Source organism: Balaenoptera acutorostrata, chromosome 2 (assembly GCF_949987535.1).
Source record: "Balaenoptera acutorostrata chromosome 2, mBalAcu1.1, whole genome shotgun sequence".
Classification (NCBI taxonomy): domain Eukaryota; kingdom Metazoa; phylum Chordata; class Mammalia; order Artiodactyla; family Balaenopteridae; genus Balaenoptera; species Balaenoptera acutorostrata.
The window spans coordinates 146,618,341-146,641,356 of NC_080065.1; the positions used below are offsets into that span (position 1 = coordinate 146,618,341).

The 23,016-nt window shown below is 47.1% G+C and overlaps 1 protein-coding gene across 2 annotated transcripts; it reads right to left on the bottom strand.

Moving 5' to 3' along the window:
- Window positions 1–1,571: 1,571 nt before the first annotated feature.
- C1QTNF2 (C1q and TNF related 2) lies at window positions 1,572–22,718 on the bottom strand. Of its 2 annotated transcripts, XM_057540953.1 has the most exons (4): window positions 22,627–22,683; window positions 22,203–22,300; window positions 5,954–6,206; window positions 1,572–2,357 (listed from the first exon to the last, which is right to left on the bottom strand). In XM_057540953.1, the coding sequence occupies exons 3-4, from the start codon at window positions 6,195–6,197 to the stop codon at window positions 1,744–1,746; spliced, it is 858 nt and encodes a 285-aa protein (XP_057396936.1). In that variant the 5' UTR covers window positions 6,198–6,206; window positions 22,203–22,300; window positions 22,627–22,683; the 3' UTR covers window positions 1,572–1,743. The 2 variants fall into 2 exon arrangements, with proteins under 2 accessions (XP_057396936.1, XP_007171497.1); XM_007171435.2 differs by lacking the exon at window positions 22,203–22,300 and having other exon boundaries at window positions 22,627–22,718.
- Window positions 22,719–23,016: the final 298 nt, after the last annotated feature.

Below are 23,016 nucleotides of genomic sequence, written 5' to 3' on the forward strand. Positions count from 1 at the left end.
GAAGACGAGACCCCAGAACTTGGTCCTGCAAGGCCTCTGCCTCCACCTGCCCGACCCCCTACAAAGAGTGCTAAGGGTCTCCCCACCCCATCATCTCCACCACCTTCCCTGGGGATCCCCTGGCAGGCTGCCAAGGGGACATGGGTTTAGGTCAGGCCCAGAAGTGGCAACCACAGAGCTTTGGGGTCCTGCCCATCTTGCTCAGGCTGGATTTATTACCCAGGCTTCACAGAGTTGAGTCAACTGCCTCCAAATGCTTGAATCCCTGGGGGTGGGAAGAGGAAGTGGCTAAAGTTGCTCTTTTAAAAAATGTAAAATAGAGAAGAAGAAAGGAAAAGACAAAAGAATTGTTCATAGACAAAAATGCCTCGAGCTCAGAAGCTGGCCCTTTCCTACAGGAGTGCTGGGCAGGACCCCAACCACACACTAATCTGCTTGGGCCCCAAACTCCTTCCTGGGTTTCTCAGACCCATCCCAAACCCATATGTTTTGTGGCCTAAAGAGAATGGAATTATTTTAAGTAAACTCCATTTCATTTACGGAGGGGTCCACCCCTTCCAGGGCCACCTCAGGCAGCGTTTCCTTTCCTTTCCTTTGCCCCCCAGCCCCACTTTTCCAGCCAGAAGACGGTCAGCCCAATCTGCCAGGGACCTGGGGCTCCATCAGAAAGTTCTCTCCAGCAATCAACCTGGGAGGCTTCCCAGCACCAGCCACTCAGATCCCTGCACGCTGGAAACCCCTGGGGCGGGGGACGAGATTCATCTGTATGCTACTGACATCCGCCCCGTGGTTCTCAGGCATGCTGGGGTAACCCAAGTACCTCACCGATTGAGAAGCGGGCCTGCAGGTGATTTGTAACTAATAATGAAGGGCTTAAGTGTGACACTGACTTGGCTCACGCGTGGAGCAGATTCAAGGTTATCCCTATATGACGCTCACTCTTGCTTTCTTGAGCTAAATGAACTCTTTGCCACGACCTGTGAGGTTCCGTGTAACCTTCCAGCCTCGCACCTCACGTCCCTATCTCCTTTCTCACTCACCCATCCCTCTGGCCTTCAGCCAGTTCCGCAGGTGTGCCAAGCTCTTTCCTCTGCACCTGTTGCTCCTTCTGCCAGGACACCCCTCCCCACTTTTGCCTTGCTACATCTCCTGTTTTAGGGCCCAGCTTAAAAATTAACTTCTTCTTGGTACTGACTTGGAGGGGACTTCAGAGGGCCTTGAGGAGTTGGGGGGCTGGAGATATTCTGTTCTTGATCTACATGGAGGTGACAAGGTGTGTACCTATGTGAAAATTCATTGAGCTGTCCATTTAAGATTTGTAGATTTTATGTAAGTAAACCCAAAAAGATGATATCTAAAAAACTAATTTCACCCTTTTCCATGTGCATTTCCATCTTGGCACAATAATTATACTATTTGTTGGTTTGTTTGTAAATTGTTTCTCCCATTAGAATGTAAGGCCCACGAGGAGAGAACCACTGTCTGTCTTGTTCACTGAGGTACCTTCTGGAGTGTAGCACAGTGCCCGCCACATAGTACATATTAAGAAAATTAGCAAATGGATAGATGGAAGGATGAATAAAAAAGCCTGGATTTAATGGTGGAGGAACAGAGGGGCAGAGGAGGTCGGCCAGAGGTTAGAAGCTCCCGACATCCAGTCTCCAACAGACAGCTTAGGGGTCTTGCTCTGGAAGCCCAAGTTCAGGAGCTGGTGCCCTCCTCGGTGACCCAGCACTGGCCTGTCTACACCTCATTGGGGTTGTCCTGGTCGGCGTAGATGAGGAAGCCCGTGAAGAGGCTGTCGGTCCAGTATGGGTCATAGAAGAGCCCATTCTGCTCTGAGTAGAAGATCTGCAGCCAGACCTCGTCACCCTGCTTGAGAGCCAGGATGGTGGAGCCCGAGGCCACATCGTGGTTGCCCGTGTTGGCGTCGAAGGTCCGGATGCGGTACTGGCCGTTGTGCACCAGGCCGATGGCCAGGTGCTTGTTGGCCAGCGTGATATCGTAGGTGAAGTAGTAGATCCCTGGCACGCCGCAGACGAACTTGCCGCTGGACGTGTTGTAGTGGCCGCCCTCGTTCATCAGGATCTTGTCGAACTTGATGGGCAGCCGCTCCCTTGGGTAGCTCTTGGTCACTGCTACGGAGAAAGCTGACTTGGCGTGGCCACTGCCGCAGCTGCAGGGGCCCGGGAGGCCGGGCTCCCCCTTCTTGCCCTTGGGCCCCTTCTTGCCCGGTGTGCCATGCTTTCCTGGGGCACCACTGACCCCCTTGGGGCCGCGAGGGCCGGCCCGCCCAATGGCCCCTGCTTTGCCCTTTGGTCCTGGCTTTCCCCGGTTACCTGTCCGGCCGGGTGAACCTGGAAGACAGAGCAGCTGGTGTTACGGAGGGGACCTCAGAGAACTAGGCAGAGGCCGTTGGCCTGGGCTTTCCATCCTTAGAGCACAAGCCTTTGGATAAGGGAAAGAACATGAAGGCTGTGGAGTCGCATAGAAATGGATGCAAATCCTGATGGTATAACCAGGGGCACTTCTCCCTTCTTATCTGGAAAATGCGAATGTGATACATACCTTCCAGAATCATGTGGATCAGGGCAAAACTAACGTGTAACAATTCACGCCCTTCCCTGTCCTGCCTTCTAAGGAAGAGTCTGATTTGTCTGCCAGATCAATCCTTCCCCCGGCTGTGCTGGCAATGGGTTGAGACAAGAATTGCAAGAAGCCTCTTGACTTCAAACCATTGCCCTTAGTGAACTCCCTGACCCGTGCCCAAGATCCCTGCCCACGTGGGCAAGGGTTTTTACAGCAGCATTGCTTACAATAGCAAAAAACTAGGAATAACTAAATGCCCAACCAAAGGGAGATAATGAGAAAAATTATGGTCCATCCATTATGTGCAATTCTCCGCAGGAGTTTAAAAAATGAGGCAGGTTTACGTGCACTGTTTGAAAACTTCTCTGAACTACCCTGTTAAGAGGAACAAGCAGGTGGCAGAAACTTCTTTTTGTTCAGAGGAAACCACAACGGTATTTCTACACCCATTTAAGTGCCTGGCACATAGTAAACACTTGCTAAATACACTTGGTATAGCCTGCAGAACATTTTCACAGTATTACATTTTCACAGTAATATGTGCCTGTAGAACACCTCTGGGTTTTTAATACCCATACTCTAATAATGTGCGTTTCTCTCAATACAACATTTTTGGCTGATGATTATGTGGGAAACATTTATATTTATGTCCCCCAAACTCAATACAACACTTTAAACAAACTGTATCTGGGTAACGACTGGAGTCACATCCAAACGCAGTGGCGGTACGGTTGATACGACTGGCAGACTGGCAGAGCTGTGGGTAGATGTTTTGGAAAGCATGCCAGATGCCAATCAGGGAGCCTGCTGCTGGAGGCGTTGCCAGGCGCTAAGCAGTGTCTTAGCATCACAGCACACAAAGCAAGTGCTCACTAACCACCCTGCAAACTGGGTGATCAGCAGGTAATGTTGCAGATATTTTACATCCTAACAAGGTACTTGGCTCCTTATATGTACACATACAGGCATTTTTCTGTGTTTTAGAGTTTTGGGTTAACGTGTAATGCATTTAAGTTTTTCCCTATTTTAAGTAACCGGGAAATAGATTTCCAAATAGCATTTTCTCACTGAACATCTAGTTTCCAGGAACGGATTGCTTATGCTGAGTGCCTGGAAGTGTTTGGTATTATTATACACACATGTAAATATATGAAAGAGGGCAGGGAGGATATACATTTAACCAATTAATAGTGGTTACCTTTGGAGGATGAAAGGAGGATGATGAGGGGTAAGAATTAAGAAGAAATCTTCCTTTATTTATACTGTTTGAATATATTACAATGAAAATGTATTTGTGTATTATACGTGTAATTAAAAATAAATAAAAGGAATGGGGAAAAAATAAAACTAAGAAAGGTCAAAAAGCTGTTCTTGGAAAAAATGAAAATAAATAAAAGGTGGGAGAAAGGACCTGAGAAGAGGAGGAATAAAGACAGGGTCATTTTGGACTGGAGTTTTTTGGGAAGACAAATAGATAAGGAAGCTTATTGGGAAGTTTTATGACGTGTTATGGTGTGTGCTTCCTTCTTGATTTCCTTTTTTGAGAAACTTCTGGGAAAGCTGACTTTTACTTGTCAAGACCTTTCTGGAGGTGGGTTTGTATGTGTATGTCAGGGGGAGGGTGGTTGGAGATTATCCCGTCCTATGACTGGTCCCAGAATGACCCAGCTTTATCTGGGTTATGTGTGTCAGGACTCTGCATCTCTCAACACTGCCTTCCTTGGTGTGCTGGCTTAATTCTCAGCAGAGACTCAATACGTGGCAGAAGAGACAGCCAAAACAGCCCCAAACCTACATCCTCAGAGTTCTTAATCAAGCTGGGGAAAGTCAAGAGCAGAGATATCCTGTTTCTCTTAGGGTTCATAAGGATGATGGATCATGTCATAAAATGTCATGCAAACTCTGGCTGGCTCTGCTTGGAGCACACGCTCAGACCCGAATTGACCACTGTGGTCAGGAAATGGGAACTATGTTGTCCAGTGCCTGACATATTCTGACCCCCCTTAAGTCAAAGCCATTATCATTATTTTTATAGTTATTCTTCTGGAAAGGAGGTGCTTTTGGAGGAATTAATTTGATCTGGTAGGAAAGGGCCTGGATTTGGAGTCTGCTACCAGCCTGTGGTGTGAGCTCAGCAAGTCTATTAAGGGGCAACTACCATTTATTGTATGTCTACTCTGAGACAGGTGCTTCACGTGTTATTTTATTTCATCTTCACTGCACCCATGTGAGGTAAGTCCTGTGATAATCCCAATTTTAGAGAAGACGAAACTGAGGTTTGGAGACAGGAGAGGTAATTTGTCAAAATTGGCATCCAGGTTTGTTTCCAAAGTTCAAGTTCTTGCAGCTACGACGTGTTGTTCTCAACTTAATCATTCTGACTTTGTGTCCTCATCTGTAACATGTGGATAATAAGAATACCTCATTCATAGGATGGTATTGCTGTACCAGCAAATGAGCAGCATACTCAAAAGTGCTTTGTCAATGTTAAAATGCCATACAAATAAAAATTATGGTTTCACTAATGCTTAAAATGTACACTTTGGGATGCTGCTGACACTGAAAAGTGCTTGGTTACTGGGGTAAGCGCTCAGAGATATAAGGAATGTCAAGGATGAGAAGGCCTGTAGACAGTATCCAACTTGTCTGCTGCCTGCCTGGCACCCCTTCCTTCGGGAAACTGCCCTTCACTACTTCATGTGGTCCTAGTGAGGCTGTAAGTCACAGTGGCCAACTGCCCTCACCACACACTCACACACGCCAAGGGGTGGGCACTTGACCCAGTCCTAGCAAATGGTGGTACCTCACCTCCATAGTCAAAGGGATTGGTCCAGGATGCACATGTGATCAAGGAGACTCAGTCATCCTGAGAATTGCTCTATGGATCAAGCCATGAGGAGGTAGGCTTGAGCCCACCAGTGGGCATTTCATAACTTCCAACCTTTGTGAGAACAAAACCAACACACAGAGAGAAGCAAAGCCTTGACAACAATATTTGAGCTCCTAGACCCAGCTATTCCTGAAGCTCAGCTCTTGGACTTTCTAGCTGTATGAGCCAATAAATTCCATTTGGGGCTATAAATTGGGTTTCTGTCGCTTGCGACTGAAAGAGTTCTGAATAATATTTCAGGAGACTTGCTTAAAGTCACTCAGCAAATCAACGGTGCACCTGGGGCAGGAACAGAAGATCTGATGCTCACTGTTCCTTTCCAGAGAATATACTGCTCTGTTTTTTAAAGACACATTAATTTGGTTTATAATGAAATGGGATTCACATTAGTTTTCATAACTTCGCAAACCCCTTTCGTGTCAGATGTTGTCAACCCCAGGTGGGAACAGGAGAGACAGGCACTGGGCTTCTTACCTTCCTCTCCGCTGTCCCCCTGGTCCCCGTCCTGGCCATCCTGGCCATCTTTGCCTGGAAAGCCCATTCTTCCCACCATTCCTGAGGTCCCTGGGGATCCTGGGGGGCCAGGTGGGCCCTGGGGGCCAGGCAGGCTGCAGATGAGTTGAGGGGAGCCCTTCTGGAAGTCCCTGCGGGCGAAGGCACCAAGCAGCGGGTCGGCCGCACAAGGAAGGGCACAGGCCAAGAGCACCCAGGGGATCATGGTGGTCACCTATGGGAGGCAAGAGAGCTGTGAGCTAACAGGGGGTCAATCAGAAAGGCATCAAAAGGAGGAAGAGGAGGAGAGGGCATCTGGGAGAGACACAGTTACATTTCTGATCCTTCCTCTCTCCCACATCACATACAAGTAGCTGGACAGTGTCATCTCATCTTGAGGACATATTTGGATGAGCTGAGTCATGGACTCAGAATACACTTGGGAGGGCTCCTGCGGGGGGTGGGGCACACATCCTCACACTGTCGCGCTCCAGAGTGGCAGGACTGACAGCCCAGTGACAGCTGATGGGGTGGAGCTGTGGATGGAGAGAAACGATCCATGGTTTCATTCAAATATGTGGCATGAATGGAAAGTTACAAGGGGAGAAATATCAATACTTCCAACTGCAGGTGGTGATTTGCAACTAGGCTGCCTCTCCCAGAGGATTTGGGGCAGCACACTGGTGGGTGAGAAGTGAGGTGTCAGCTCTGAGCGAAGGTGCCCCAAGCCTGAGCAGCACTGGTGGGCCGTGGGCACAGCTCCTCTGCCGTGGGCTCCCTGTGCACCAGGCCTGGGCTAAGAGCTTTCCACGCATTACTTAATCTCACAGCATCCTCACCGAATAGATACGGAGAGGAAATGGGGGCTCAGAGAAGTTCACAACGTGAGTAAGTCAGGCAATTAGCAGTTGGCAGGGCTGGGATTTGAACGAGGCTGTGCAAATCCAGAGCTTGTGTGCTTTGCTTCAGGCTACACTGCTTTTTTTTTTTTTTTCCGGTTAAAAAATAATAAAAATGATACACTCACATTGTTATAAAGTCAAATAATACCATAAAGCTTATAATGAAAAATTGTGTGTGATCTTCATACCCACCCCTCAACCCTCCCCCCACTCCAAACTCTTTTGGGTATTTCTTCTGGCATTTATTGACATTAAAAGATAATATGGGGCTTCCCTGGTGGCGCAGTGGTTGAGAATCTGCCTGCCAATGCAGGTGACGTGGGTTCGAGCCCTGGTCTGGGAGGATCCCACATGCCGCGGAGCAACTGGGCCCGTGAGCCACAACTACTGAGCCTGCGTGTCTGGAGCCTGTGCTCTGCAACAAGAGAGGCCGCGATAGTGAGAGGCCCGCGCACCGCGATGAAGAGTGGCCCCCGCTTGACGCAACTAGAGAAAGCCCTCGCACAGAAACGAAGACCCAACACAGCCATAAATAAATAAATAAATAAATAAAAATGAAAAAAAAAAGATAATATGTCTACATGGTTTCTTTTTATCAATTTTGGACATTTCCTTTTGAATTTCTATTATGACCGATGAGGATTCAGCCCTCTTCCATCACTCTAGGACCCTGTTTTCTCTCCCTCATGCAGTTCAGATATAATTTTTGACTAAATCAAAATTCACTCTGAATTATTATGTCTTGTTTACTGCTAAGCTAAGCACTGTACTATAATTATACTTCCTTTCTTATACACACTTTTCTTACTGGAGATATTAATAATTTTATTTGCTTAGTTCTCTACGCCATTATTTTCTACATTATCAAATGTATCAGATAATTTACCTCTTCTATTTATTTTCCTAAAGACATAAGTCCTGGAGCCCTCCATTCTCCTATTCCAACCTTTGTACATGCTAAGCTGTCATCCCAGGATTTTCCTTTATAACCATCATGGCGATCCTCTTTGCCTCTCTCCTGCGTTATATCTCCTGCTTTACGAATCCCATGTCTTTCTCTTATTTTATTTTATTTTTTCACTCTCTCATTTTGGTGGCACATTTGGTGTAATAGCTTCCTGGAAAAGTCGTGTGGGATGTAATTTTTTGGGACAATTTGCAAGCCTCAATATGTCTTAATTTCACACCATGTCCTTAAGGCTGGGGCATGATCACACCAGAGACCAGAGTGTTATGTGCGCAGAGATTATCTACCCCCAGCCCCTCACCAGGAAGATGCAGAAGCCAAGGTCCAGAGCAGAAATAAGCCACTTGTTCAAGATCTCTCAAAAAACTGGCTCAGTCACTTTGTGACCAACAGCCTCTCTCCCTGGAATGAAACCAGGAGAGAGAACATTCCAGACACGACTTCTTGCCTCTAGGATGAGCTCTGAAGTGGTAACTGGCTTTGTGACTTTAGGCAAGCCCCTTTCCCTCTCTGGGCCTCAGTTTCCCCCCCTGAAAAATAAGGGGTTGGTTTCCACACTCGAGCATGCATCAGATCCACCTGGAGGGCTTGTCCAAACCCAGACTGCTGGGTCCCACCCCCAGAGTTTGTGATTCGGTAGGTCTGCGTTGCGGCTGGAAGATTTGCATTATTATGTGGTATCTGAGGGACATTGATGCTGTCGGTTCACGGACCCATTTTGAGGACCACTGGACTAGATGATTTCTAAGCCCCTTCACCTCTGATGCTGACTGAGACTTTCAGACTCCACTTGGCCCTCTCTTACTAGATATGAAGTCTTGCTGGCTTCTCCGTTCCCGCACAGCCTTCAGCTGCCTCATCACAGCCTTCAAGCATGAGGGGCCTCCCCGCAGCCGTGGCGCGGGCAGTAGGGGAGGACCACTGCTCGGGTCTCACCCTTGGAGCTCACAGTTCTCTCCTGGGCCCTCAGCCTCCCTTCCCTTCACTTGCTGCATTGCCTGAGGCCTGGGAGCCTGTCCAGACCACTGGGCCACCTCTGGAAACAGGCCGATTCTACCTTTCCTCCTGATCCCTCCAAATCTTTAACCCTGGGAACAGATGAAGGGGAGAGAAGACCAGGCCTCCCCGGCCAGGGAGAGGAGGGGAGACTGCAGCACTGCACTGCGCTGCCACTAGGGGGCCTGGTCTAGTTCCGGCTCCAAGGCTCACCAACCTGGTGACTTTGGACAAGTTACTTTCCTTCTCTGGACCTCAGAGAATAAATGTCACAGAGGTGTCCCTGGCTAGGTAGAGATGATTTAGTACCAGATACTGCCTTAAATAACATGACGTCATATAGTAACAAAGTTATTGTCTTTTCAATTTCTGTAATCCTGGTGAATTGAAGAAAAAACAGTTTCAGTTTGGTGACAGTACATTTTTCATGCCTCTATACCCCTTTCTAATATCCCTTTTCCACAAAGAGCACTGTCATCTGTGGCAGTGCACACCCATTCTTAAAGAATCTTGAGCAAGCCTCCACAAATAAGCATGGAAACCTTGGAAACCCCCAGACAGGACCACAGCGCCAGGGACCCTGGGACAGAGCATCTCCTAGGATGTAAGGAAGGCCTGTGGCACAACGTAAAGAAAGGGACTTGACAGGGGCACAGGTGAGCTCTGGGTATCTAGCCCTTGGGAGAGGATGCAAAGAAAGACTTAGTGGGTCAGGGAAAGAGGGTGTTTTAAAATCGAAATTCTCACCTGAGCACCAGGACACACGAGAGGCTGCATGCTCAATCGAGAGGTCAGGCCAAAGTGAAGAAATGACAAAGGAATAGTCTGAGAGCTCATTCCATGACTCTGGGCACTCTTGGATTTTACTGAATAAAATGCAACCCGTGTGGTGGGGAAGGGGAGGGGGCGTGGAAATGAATCTGAGGCCTGCCTCTGGAAGCTGGTGGGTGGGAAAGTAGCAGGTTGCTGCATGAAAGGGGGAAGAGAGAGCTCCCTGCTGCACAGAAAGGGGGCTGACTGCCTCCTCCCCTTCTCTGGTAGACGGAAGGTGCCAGACATTCCGCAGCCCCAGCCGGCCTGAGCTGGAGGCGCCAGGACAGAAAGTGAGGGGCCCAGCAGTGATAAGCATGCAGGGTGGATGCCCGAAAACCGGAAGCTGAGGGTGAGGCCTGGACTTGCCTGCACAAGAAAGTGTGGAGGCCCGCTTCACGGCTGTTACAGTCAGAGGGCTCAACCTGGGGACCGCCAAGGAGCCCACAGAAGGTCCCCAACAAGAGACATCATCCGTGTCTGCCAGGCCCAGACGGGCCGAGGAGCTTAGCCCTGTTCTTGCCAAGAAACAAGAATCCCCCTGCTGTCTGTCCCTTTGCTTCTCCTTCCCCTCGTTCCTTCAGCCTGGAAAGAGGTGAGCTGAGAAGGGGGGCAGGTGGTCCAGCCAGCCTTACACCTGCGCTGGGGAACAGGAAGAAGTCTCACCTTTGAACAAAGATTGAAGAGCAGATTACCTGGGAGTGGATTACCTAGTGGAGGGGGGAGCGCCCTCATTGGCTAGATTATAAAGAGGCAGAGGGAGGCAAAAATAAAGTTGCAGTTTGCTGTCTCTCTGGTGCCACCTGGGCTCCACATGGGCTGCATAAACGATAGTGGGAGGTGGGAGGCAAACTCGGTGGAAGTTACACGCATGACGGACTTTGGAAAACTGTCCCCAGGCCCCAGGAATCTCCATCTCCTTCCCTTGTCTACTTGATGAGAATCTTACAAAACTGGTCTTAGTGTTACTTGCGAGCTGGGACACATCTGGGGCCCCAGAAGAGAAACCGACTTCTCAAAGCAGGTTTGAAATAGTTTGGAAAGTTGCAACCTGCGAATATTTGGGACAAGGGAGAGGGAGGAAGGAGGAAGTGAGCTGAGAGGGGGGCTCACTGAGTGATCCTGCTCAGTGATGCTGGCTCAGGGTGGGCCCCAGTGGCTGGGCGGAGGCTCTGGAACGCGCAGGGAGGAAGGTATTTCTCAGAGCTGGAGCCTGGAGGTTCCTGAAGCAGCTCAAGCCAGGAACTGTTTTGGAAATAAAGGCGGGGAGACTAGGTTCTGGTTCCAAACCTAGAGGGAGGGAGCAGAGAGTTTCCTTGCCTCCAGGGCACCTCCGAAGAAAACAGCTCCAAATAGCCCTGCTCCCAGCCTACTCTCCACACCACAGTGGTGAAAAAACCTGGGGATGAGGGCTTGGAGGGGGGCCAAGGCCCCAAGGTACCCAGATAGGTGAACTCTTGCTGGGGCTTAAAAATAAATTTAGAATGACAAACTTGAAGAGAGCCCCAATGGGCCATTTAAGCCAACCTCATTGGTTACAGACAGGGAAACTGAGGCAGAAGCAAACTGACTTAACTGGACACCTACAAAGTTCCAGGCACTGCGCAAAGCTCTTTACTGGAATTATTTTATTTGAAGTTTACAATAAACCCTATGAAGGCAGTAAACTTATTGTCCCGTTTTTCAGAGGAAGAAACAGAGGCTCGGGGACTTCCCTGGTGGTCAAGTGGTAAAGAATCCGCCTTCCAATCCAGGGGACGCGGGTTCGATCCCTGGTCGGGGAACTAGGTTCCCACATGCCGCGGGGCAGCTAAGCTTGTGCGCCACAACTACTGAGCCCGTGAGCCTCAACTGCGAGCCCACACACCCTGGAGCGCGCGCTCCACCACTAGAGACATAAAACCCGCACGCCACAGCTAGAGAGAAGCCTGCATGCTGCAACGAAAGATCTCGTATGCCTCACTGAAGATCCCGTGTGCCACAACTAAGACCCAATGCAGCCAAAATAAATAAATAAATAAATAAATAAATAAATAAATAAATAAATAAATAAATAAAATATTTAAAAAAAAACAAAAAACAGAAGCTCTGAGAAATGAAATGATTTTACTCCAAATCACACAATTCGAATACTGCAGAGAACATTCGAACCTGTGTCTGAGGGGCTCTGAAGACTATATGTAATGTACTACGCCTTGTTCCCTTCCCTGCTATTTTTTTTTTTTTTCCTGTTTTATAGAAGAGTAAACTGAAGCTCGGAGAGGTTAATTTGCTCATGTTATACAACTAGTTCATGGCAGAAGTTATATCTGAACTTGGGTTTGGCAGATCTTAACGCCCAAATGCTTTCCATTATGTCAGTGTTTTTTGGATTTTTCTTCCTAAATGTCCCAAATTACAGAAAAGACCTTGAAGCATAGGCCAAAGCCACACACAGCAACAGAGAAATTTCTTTGATGTCTCATCTTTTATTATATCATATAAAATACATGATTAAGAAAATGTAAAAGTGATGCTTTTTCTCCTTCAGGGTACTTGAGATTGATGCTTGAGGAAACCTCCTGTCCTTTGAGAGGCCCACACGTGGTTTAGCCAAGGTGATGGGGGGCAGCCTCTGAGCCCTGACACCCCACCATTGGGATGCCCCTTTGCAGTATTAACGGGGTGTCCCCAGGGGCTGAACCAAAAGACCAGGGTGCACAAAGCACCTCCCCTTCAGCACCATCACCTCATGCCTTGCTTAGAGCTGGCAAGAGCCTCCAGCCTTGTCTCTTGCTCCCTGCACTGGGACTCTCCAAGCTCAAGCCAGAGGGATCCTTTATAAACATAGCTCAGCCACATCACTTCCTGGACGGTCTTACTCCAGTGGCTGCTGGCTGCAAATAGCAAACCCTCGATGTGGCCTTAAAGGCAAGGGCCCCCTGCCTCCATCCTAATCCTGGTTCTTCCCCTCTCTTCCTGCACTCCCCCCTCTTCAGGTCAAGCTCCATTTCACCCTTTTGCCTGCAGCCCAGGGGCCCACCCTCTTGGCATGCTGGCTCTCTATCCATTGTGTTTCAGCTTAAATGTCACTTCCTCCAAGGCCTTCATCTCAGACAGCTCTCCCTTTGGAGCCCAGCTCCTTGTCCTGTCTTTCCAGCCCTTACATCTCACCCGTATTCACTGCATTTGTCTGCTTGCCCACTTACTGGGCCTCTCCCATTAAAATGGAAGCCCCACAGGAGCAGGGACACTAGCTATATCCCCAGGGCTTCCAACTTCTTTGCTCATAATGGATAGTCAAGAAATATTTGCTTGGTTAATGCGTGTTTGAGACCCAGACTCCGCCCTGAAGAAAATTCACGGTGAAGAGAAAACAAGGTGGTGGTCTAAATCCAAAAGGGCCCTGATACTCCTGGATTCAAAGAAGTTTTCTCCTTTCCCCAGTTTTTCTAACCCAAACCTGATCCAATTCTAACCCCTCCTCCTTTTGACCTCCTAGAGCACAGGGCCCCTACCCCCATTCCAGGGAGGGGCTTGCAGAATATTTTACATACAGCAGGTACTCCATAAATGCCTGTTCAATTGATAAGAAAAAATAAGCATTAGTCCTTCTTCATCTTTAAAAAAACTATCTTAGTTCCTAAATTGTCCTTACTGGTGTGAGTTGAACAGGGAAGGCTGCATGGTATAGTCTTCCTGCTGAAGGGAAAAAAATGTTAGTTGGTTCAACCCCCAAAATGGAATCATGAGGTGCTGAGCTTGGATGAAGTTCTTCAGTCTGGTTTTAATTTACCCAGTCCCTGGGCTCCTCATCTCTGAGTTAAGTAGCTAATGATTCTTAACGACAAGTGTTCTAGGAAAACACTAGGAGCTTAAAGGTCCCCAGCCTGAGGTCCCCTGTCAGGGGCGGAGCCTTCCTCCTCCTTGCTCTTGCCCTTAGCTCTCAGGACATGAACCCCTGGTTCCCTCCCAAGGGCCCTCTATTCAGATTGTGATGTGAGAAGGGCCAGCAGTGGGGGTATGGGTCTCTCAATGCCTCTACCTGAATGTGGAAACTCCAGGGACACTTGCCTGGGCCTTGAGCAACGCTGCTGAGCCTGAGTTCTGCACAATCTCCCTTGGAGACCGGAAGACATAAACTGTGCTCAAATAAATTTGCCATGTTGGTTATGAGGTTGTGACACACTGACAGGTAGGGATGGTGTTTCACTCAGTGACTAAGAGCCGTGGGAAACACAGCCACTTAGTTTCCTCAACTATCCAATGGGAATAATAGTACACCCACCTCACGGAGTTCATCCAGGAATAATGAGATAATGTATTCAAAGCTTCTAGCCCCGCGTGTGACACAGGAACCCTCTCCCTCAGAAGCTTTCAGATAGCTGCCTGCCCCATGTTTCAAGTCTCAGGGCTAATACCTCCTCAGAGAGGCCCACCCCTGCTTGTTTGCTCAGACCACCCTGGTCCTCCTTCCAGAGACTTGGCCCGAGTTGTGATTATATATTTTTTGTTCCTTGGCTCATTAACTTTCTGTTGTCTGTCTTCCCCCTGGAGTGGAAGGTCCAGGAATGCAGAGGCCCTGCCTGTCTTGCTCTCTGTTATGACCACAGCTTAGCACGGGGTCTGCCCTGCCCATAATAAGAGCTCAACTCACAGCTGTTCAACGGCCTCGAATGAAATGGTCACTCGTGTTACAAAAGAGCAACGGGAGCAAAAGGATGACAAAACCACACTTGGCTACTGAGGGAAACCCAAGGAGAACACTGGTCTTGTATTCAGAACACGTGGGTCCCAGGCCTGGTTTTATAACTCACTGGCCACGTGGAAAAAGTCATTTCCTCCTAGCCAGGCCTCATTTTCTCACCCGTAAGATGGACATCATAACCCTCACCCCATCTGTCTTACAGAGTTCTCCTGAGAATCAAACTAGATAACCAATGTTGAAAGCAGAACATGATACAAAAGTTAGAGCCTTGTTTAAAATCGTAACTGCCACCAACTGCAGCGGAACTAACAGCGTGCAGTCCTGACCTCCCACTAGGAGCCCCTGGAGTGTTTCAGGTGGAGGACACCTGAGCCTGACGCAGCCGGGCAATTCTCCCTGTGTTTGCAGTTAAAAGGAAAGGGCTGGTGATGGGATTGGGGTGACCCTTGCTCGCAGATGAAGCTCGTTGAAAATTCGCTTTGATGGGAGTGAAATTTCCATGGTGAAAAACACCCCATGCCCTCCCTGAATTCCAGGAAGCAAATTGGAAACAGCTTCTCTGAGAAGCTGACAGAGGCCGATGGGAGGAGAAAGGGTCTGGCCGCCGCTCCTCCCGCAGTGCTCACGGGACCAGCTCCCTTTCCTGGGATCTGGAGACCGACGCCCATTTGGAAACACTCCAGCACTAAGTCTAAATACAGAGGATTAAAAGTCATGGGGCCCACTTGCCAAGAGGCCTCAGAAAATATTTGATCTGCTGTTTTCTCCTTCCCCCACCCCCGTGCCCCTGTTTTTGGCTCAGTCTGGAGAAAGAGGTCCAATGCCAAAGCAAGACCTAATGACGGAGCAGGAGCCAGGATCTCGCGAGGTTTGTCTCAGCGGGAACTCGGACGGCACCCCGGAAGTCATCGTGGCGGGCCCTGCGTTACCGCCACCAAGTTCTAGCTTCTGACAGATATGCCCAAACTCTTACACACCAACACGCGTGGCATGTGATGTGGTGGGCGCGGAGCCCACCCTCTGGGTCCCTGGCTGCTTCACGTGGGACTTCAGCTGTCCTCGAAGTGAGGGCCAGAGTCAGGCTCCCGGGCGGCTGAAGCCAAAGCCGTCAAGCTTTGAACCTGCCCACAGCTGTTTTCCGCCCTGGAGACCAAGGACCGCAGTGAGAGCAGCAGGCAGCTGACGTGTGGGGTGTGAAGACGGGGGAGGAGGCCCGCGGGTGTTCAGAGCCATGTATCCAGCTTCTCCTGAGGGCCGGCCTCCAAGTGGCCGACCAGAGCGCTGCCCAATGGGAGGAGGATGTGAGACGCATGTGTCATTTTAAGCGGTCTCACTGCCACGTGAAAGAGGTAAAAAGAAGCAGGTGAAATTAATTTTCATATGTTATTTCGCCCAGTATATCTCAGATATCATCAATTCAACGTGTAATCAATGTAAAAATTGTTGAGGCATTTTACATTCTTTAAGTACCACTAAGTCTTCGAAGCCCAGGGTGTATTTCACACTTGCAGCACTGGCCAGGTTTCAAGTGCTTGACAGTCACACGGTGGCTATTGTATTAGATGGAAGCAGAGTTGCTGGAGTTGAAATCCCACCAACTAGCTGTGGGACCTTCTACAAGTTACTTATCCTCTCTCCCTCATCCTCATCCTCTCCAAAATGGGGACGATAATAATAGTACCTACCTTAGAAGGTTTTTATGAGGATTTAATTTTCCTAGAGTAAGGCCTGCCATATGGAAGAAGTATAAAAGCATTAGCTATTATTTGTCCTTCTGAAAAGCAAACAAGATGATGGATGTTGAAAGCAAAACATGACACAAAACTTCAGACCTTGTTTAAAATTGTCACCAACAGCAGTTCAACCAACGGAAAATCACCCTGACCTCCTCCATGAGTCCTGTGGCATTTCAGGTGGAGGCCCCTGAAGGCTCCTAATAAATTCTCCATTTTCAGGTAAGATAGTTTGAGTTGTATTTCTGTCTGTTGCTACCAAAGGAGATTCCTAGGGGGGCTTGGCCTTCACTCCTGCCGTTCCGTCCTGAGGGAAGGATGAGGATGTCTGGCTTGGCCCTATACCCCTGATCCACCTGGCATGTTCAGGCTCCACAGTACAGAGATAGGTGAATCAATGGGAGAATGTTTATCTCATCAAGTGACAGGAGGTCAAGTGGGCCATCACGTATGCAGGTACTTGGTACCATGGCTTGGAAAGGCTGCCTAATAAATGGTGTGGCTTATTCTTATTGCCTTGGAGGCCAGATACTGGGGATCTGAAGATGAAAAGATGTGGTTGCTGCTTTTATAGGGCACACCATCTGGTTATACTGAGGGTCCCACCTGGCCTACCTATACCAGGAGAGAAAGCAAGCCTTGCTCCTCCTTTCTCTTTGATACAGGCTCCCTTGAGGAGCATCCAGGACCATACAGAAGGCAGGGGAAGGAAATGTGGGGGCTACATGATTCCTTGGAATGGTGTAGAAAGGACTGTGCTTGCAGATCCAGGAACTGAGGGAGAGGAACAAAGTCTGAACTCTGAAGGGCTGGGGAGAAAAAGCTAAGTTTTCCTTGACTTCTCTGGGCTTGCTGGTTTCCATGGAGTCACTTCCAGTCAGGCTGTGATGGGCATTCAGTGTAACTCTAAAGATCTGACACAACGCTAGCCTTTGAGAGCACAGAGCTGAGCTGGTGGTTAAGTAATGGTTAAGAGTCATTTTCTAGCTGTTTGACCTCTGTTAAGTTATTTAATCTCTCAGTTTTCTTGTCTGTGAAATGGGAAAAGCAATGTGTATCATCTTGTTTGAATCATTTGAATTTGAAATAGCATGGTATAAAAATATTTATTGTTTCACTTTATGTGTGAAAGTTTGTCAAGAACCTTGCAAGGCTATTCTAATAGGTAAACAGAAATTCTAATGGGTAAACAGAAATACCTGCCATCCTTCAGCTGGCGAGTATTGAATTACACCAATTTGAATTATTTGAGGTCTTTAGGAATGTCTCCATGAGTAATTTGATGGCTCATACTTCCATTATAGAGTAACTGTGAATAGTAAATAGGATCATTCAGTAAACAGCCCACAGTAAGCACTCAGTAGTAGTACTGTTATTCTGATATAATTACACTATATGAAAACAATATAATGAGAGAGATATAATGGGAGAAGGATAAATGAGCAGACCTGGGTCTGCTGTTTCCTCATCTGTAAAATGGTGAGAACAGTGAGCTTGTGAGGAGTTGAACAGTTGTGAACTTTGGGATAAATGGCCCTGAAGGCAGTTATAACAGCTGAGGTGATTTTACAGCGTGGCATGAATGCAAAGGTGAAGGATTTCTATGGGTGTGCCCTACTTTAAACAAGTATGTAAAATTGGAATTTTGTCATTCAGTGATCAGATTTTTGTTAAGATTGCAATGTGCAAGGACCTCTGGCTGAGAGCTATGGAAGATGGTCCTGCCACCGAGGAAGTTATAATCTAGACAAGGGGTGACCAGCTGGCTTATCAATGGCCTTATGCAAACCACAGACTGCACCGTGCTTTTGGTTTTTTTTGTTGTTGTTGTCTTTTTTTTTTTTTAATGTTTGAAATTGTTGCCAATGTAAAATTTGGGAGATTTTTATGTTAAAATCAAGATTTCAAAATAAAATACCTAGAATAAATCTAACCAAGGAGGTAAAAGGCTTGTACTTGGAAAACTGTGAGGCACTGATGAAAGAAAACAGATGGAAAGATATACCATGCTCATGGATGAAAGAATTAATATTGTTAAAATGACCATACTACCCAAGGCAATCTACAGAGTCAGTGCAATCTCTATCAAAATACCAATGGCATTTTTCACAGAACTAGAACAAATAATTCTAAAATTTGTGTGGAAACACAAAAGACCCCAAAACAATAGCCAAAACAATCTTGAAAAAGGGGGACAAAGCTGAAGGTATCACGCTCCCTGATTTCAAACAATACTACAAAGCTGCAGTAATCAAAACAGTATGGTTCTGGCACAAAAAGAGACACTTAGATCAATGGAACAGAATAGAGAGCCCAGAAATAAACCCACAGTTGTATGGTCAATTAATCTATGACAAAGGAGGCAAGGATATACAATGGGGCAAAGACAGCCTCTTCAATAAATGATGTTGGGAAACTGGACCACTTTCTCATACCATGTACAAAAATAAACTCAAAATGGATTAAAGACTTGGAATCATAAAACTCCTAGAAGAAAAGATAGGCAGTACGCTCTTTGATATTGGTCTTAGCAATATTTTCTTGTAATATGCCTCCTCAGCCAAGGGCAACAAAAGTAAAAATAAACAAATGGGACTACATCAAACTAAAAAGTTTCTGCACAGCAAAGGAAACTATCAACAAAATGAAAAGACAACCTACTGAATGGGAGAAGATATTTGCAAACAATATATCTGATAAACAGTTAACGTGCACAATATACAAAGAACTCATACAACTCAACAGCAAAAAGACAACCTGATAAAAATTGGATAGAAGACCTGAATAGACATTTTTCTAAAGATGGCCAACAGACACGTGAAAAGATGCTCAACATCACTATCATCAAAGAAATGCAAATCAAAACCACAATATCATCTCACACTTGTCAGAATGGTAGTTATCAAAAAGACAACAAATAAGTGTTGGCCAAAATGTGGAGAAAAGGGAACCCTTGTGCACTGTTGGCGGGAATGTAAATTGGTGCAGCCACTATGGAAAACAGTAAGGAAGTTCCTAAAAAAATTAAAAATAGAAATTCCATATGGTCCAGAAATTGCACTTCTGGGAAAATGCACATCTGAAGAAAACAAAAACACTAATTTGAAAAGGTACATGCACCCTTATGTTCATTGCAGCACTATTTACAATTGCCAAGATATGGAAGCAACCTAAGTGTCCATTTATAGATGAATGGATAAAGAAGATATATATAATGGAATATTACTCAGCCATAAAAAAGAATGAAATCTTGACGTTTGTGACAACACGGATGGACCTAGAATGGACCTAGAGAGTATTATGCCAAGTGAAATAAGTCAGACAGAGAAAGACAAACACCATATGATTTCACTTATATGTGGAATCTAAAAAACAAAACAAATGAACAAACATAAAACAGAAACAGACTCATAGATACGGAGGACAAACAGATGGTTGCCAGAGGGGAGGTAGGGGAGAAGATGGGTGAAACAGATGGAGAGTGAGAGGTACAAACTTCTAGTTATACAATAAATAAGTCACAGGAATGTAATGTACAGCATAGGGAATATAGTCAATAATATTGTAATAACTTAATATGGTGACAGATGGTAACTAGACTTATTGTGGTGATTATTTTGTAGTGTGTAAAAATATTGAATCTCTATGTTATACATTTGAAACTAATATAATATTATAACTCAATTATACTTCAAATAAAAAAAAAAGATTTCCAGCTTTTCTTGAGAATCTGGAGGATCTGGCAGCATTCTGGCAGGGCACTAATTGGCTACCTCTTGGACAAGTTGTTATGGGCTGAATTGTGTTTCCCCAGAATTCATATGTTGAAGTCCTAACCCCCAGAACCCCAGAGTGGGACTGTATTTAGATATGGGATCTTTAAAGAGGTAAATTAAGGTCAGACAAAGTCATATGGATGGGTCCTAATCCAATATGACTAGTATCTTTATAAGAAGAGGAGATTAGGACATGACACCCAGACCAAGGGGTGACCATGTGAGGTCGCAGTCAGAAGGTGGCCATCTGAAAGCCAAGGAGAGAGTCCTCAGAAGAAACCAAATCTGCCATCACCTTAATCATGGACTTCTAGCTTCCAGAACTGTGAGAAAATACATTTTTGTTGTTGAAGCCACCCAGTCTGTGTTACTTTGTTATGGCAGCCCTAGCAAACGAATACACAGGACCTATATTCTTCCGTGTCCAGTCCTCACCACTCCTAAATGTCATGCATCCTGTTCACTTATGTATCATGCACGGCCTTTGTTGGCGTATGATCTAGAGGAAGAGGGTATTCTCCATGTGTTTGTTCTGCATGTATGTTGTGTGTTCTTATTTCAAAGCTCTGATGTTCGTTTTCTCCCTCAATTCTCCCCACAGTCCTAAGAGGCTGATGCTATCATCCCCATTTGGCAGGAGAGAAGACAGAACTCAGAAAAGTGAAGTCATTTTTCCCAGGTCAAAGCTGGGATGGAACCCAAGCCTGTTGATTCAGGACCCAGGGCTCATGTCCCTCTATCACGGCCCTTCTGCTTGGGCACAGGACCCATGTACATAAAGCCTTAACTAACAGGGCAGCTGCGTGTGTGTGTTATAGAAGTAAGCCAGTTACAGCAATGTACAAATCCAAAGGAAGATTATTTCCTTGAAAAAAGATTTGGCGTAGAATTCCCTTCAAAAGTAAACCTAGATTAGAACTTGATTAACAGAAATCTGACTTATGCAGGAGTTCACCTCATGGAGGTAAAGCCAGCTCGGCAGGCCTCTGACCTGGAGGAAGGAGTGGTGGAAGCTGTGAGTATATACAGGGTCTGTGTTGCCCCATGATGAACATTCAGGAGTAAAAAGCACCAGACACTGGGACTGTAGGAAAGAAGGTCCAGTCATCTGTGTCCAATCTGCAGGTGAAGATGAGAGGAGGAATAGCAAGACAGGGAAGAATGGAGGGATTTGCAGAGAAAGAAGTAACTTCTTGGGGGAATCTGCTGAATATTTGGTGGAGGCTGAGTAGGTTTGAAGATGCCCCAGACTTGTGAAAGAAATCTCAATTCATTTGTGTAATGACACACTATACACGGGAACAGAGTATACACAGATATGGAAAGATGGCCAGTGTACATGGTTAAGTGAAAAAGCAAGTTGTAGCAGGGAATGTCAAGTATGATTTTTCCTTGAGTTTAAACAAGATAGACACAGATAAATAGAGATGTGTGTGTGGGAAATTCCTGAAAGGACACGCATCTTGTTAAAGGGGTTACCTCCCAGAATTGGGAAGGAGTGTGTGACCTTTTACTTTTCACTTTCCACCTTTTTGTACTGTCTGAATTTTTTAAGGTAAGCATTGTCAGTTTTGTATCATTTAAAACAAAAGGTAACCCGAAGGCTTAAGGATTGGAAGACAGTCAAGGCTGTGTCCCTGCTAGGGGATGGGGAGAAGTCAGACATCTGGGAAGAAAGGAAGCCTGTGCTGCACTGGATGTGTTAGAGTGAAGGGCAGTAGTGAGGTTCTGAAAAGTGTGGAAGGTTTGCCGAGAGGCAGTTGAAAGTGAGCATACTGGATATGATTACCAGATAACGGAATGAATCAGAGGAGAGCTGTGCAGATGGGAGGGCGGAAATGGAGGAGCAGAGAGGACTTGGAGCAACACTAACTGAGCCTCAGCCTTGGATTGGCACATATAGGACACTGTCGTTGCTATTGCTGCTGGTTCAGTGGGGTCTCTGGGAGATGGCCAGTCTAAGGAGGTGACCCTTGAAGGGTTCCATGCAGGAGAGTTTTGCAGTCAAAGGGTAGAGGACGATTGCACTGAGGTTGTGCAAAGGATTCAGGCTTTAGGGGAGAGACCTGGGCTGGGAGGCTGCAGGGAGCCAATGCAACCGTTTAGTTGAAAGGAACAGTCCTGGAATGGGGCAGTGGCAGTGGGGATGGAGAAATAGGAACGAAGTAAATAAGACAAGGCTTGGAGACAAGTAGTGGGGAGGGGAGGGAGAGTGAAGAGAGTTGTGAAGAATTGGGTGCAAATCTCAGCTTGCCTGTCTGTATGATATATTTGATTAAGAAATGTTGTCAAGAGTCAATTAGATAATGCACTTGATAAGTAACTATGATTGTTAGCTCGGGTATTGGGCTCAGACTTACCAGGCTTCAAATACCTTTACCACCAACTACTAGGTGTGCAACCTGAGCAAGTCATTAACGTCTCTGAGCCCGGTGCCCCTTCTGCAGGTGGTGATAACCTGTTGTCATGGAAATGAAAGAGCTTAAGTGGAGGGCTGGCAGGGCCTGGCACAAAATAGGTGCACAACAAATGGTCGAGCTATTACTATCAACGAGAAAACCTCTGAGCACAGAGCCTGGCACACAGTAAGCACTCAATAAATGTCAATTCATGTTGTAATTCATAAGGCTGCCTGGCCTGCAAAGAGGGGGTGTTGGCAGTACCCTCCCTTCCACCTCCTCCTACCCGCGCCGGCACCGCGTATTCCCCCCTCCCCGACCGCACTTTCCGTCCCTGCCGGAGGGTGGCGGAGGTGCGGACTGGGCGGACTGCGCAGACACTTACCCTCGCCGCTGCCGGCCACGTCCAGACGGCTCTGCAGCCACGAAGCTCTGGGCCGTCCCGCCTTCCGTAGCTGCAGCCCAGCCGGCGCCCGCCCCGGGCATACTTTCCCCATCCCGTCATGGGCGGGAGAGCTCTCCGCCCGGTCACGTGGGCCGGCCCGCAGCGCGGCGCGCTCTTGGGCATCGGTTGGGAAAAACCTTTCAGCTCCGGTGACAACTTGAGTGTGTCGATGCATCGCTCTGTGCGTAGAACTTGTCAGTGCATTTGAAATTTTCTGTGCACGAGAGTGATTGTTATCCAGGCGTTTGCAAGTGCGTGGGTATGTGTGCATGTCTGAAGAGGCATGTGTGTTGCTTGTACGTGAGCATTCATCTCGCTGTGGATCTAGGG

What these genes read in the sequence shown, in the direction of transcription:
- C1QTNF2 (XM_007171435.2), bottom strand. Translation starts at nt 6,197, where the DNA reads ATGATCCCCTGGGTGCTCTTGGCCTGTGCCCTTCCTTGTGCGGCCGAC. An exon ending in GGGGGACAGCGGAGAGGAAG is followed by an intron (nt 2,358 to 5,953) that starts GTAAGAAGCCCA and finishes TCTGTCTTCCAG; the next exon opens with GTTCACCCGGCCGGACAGGT.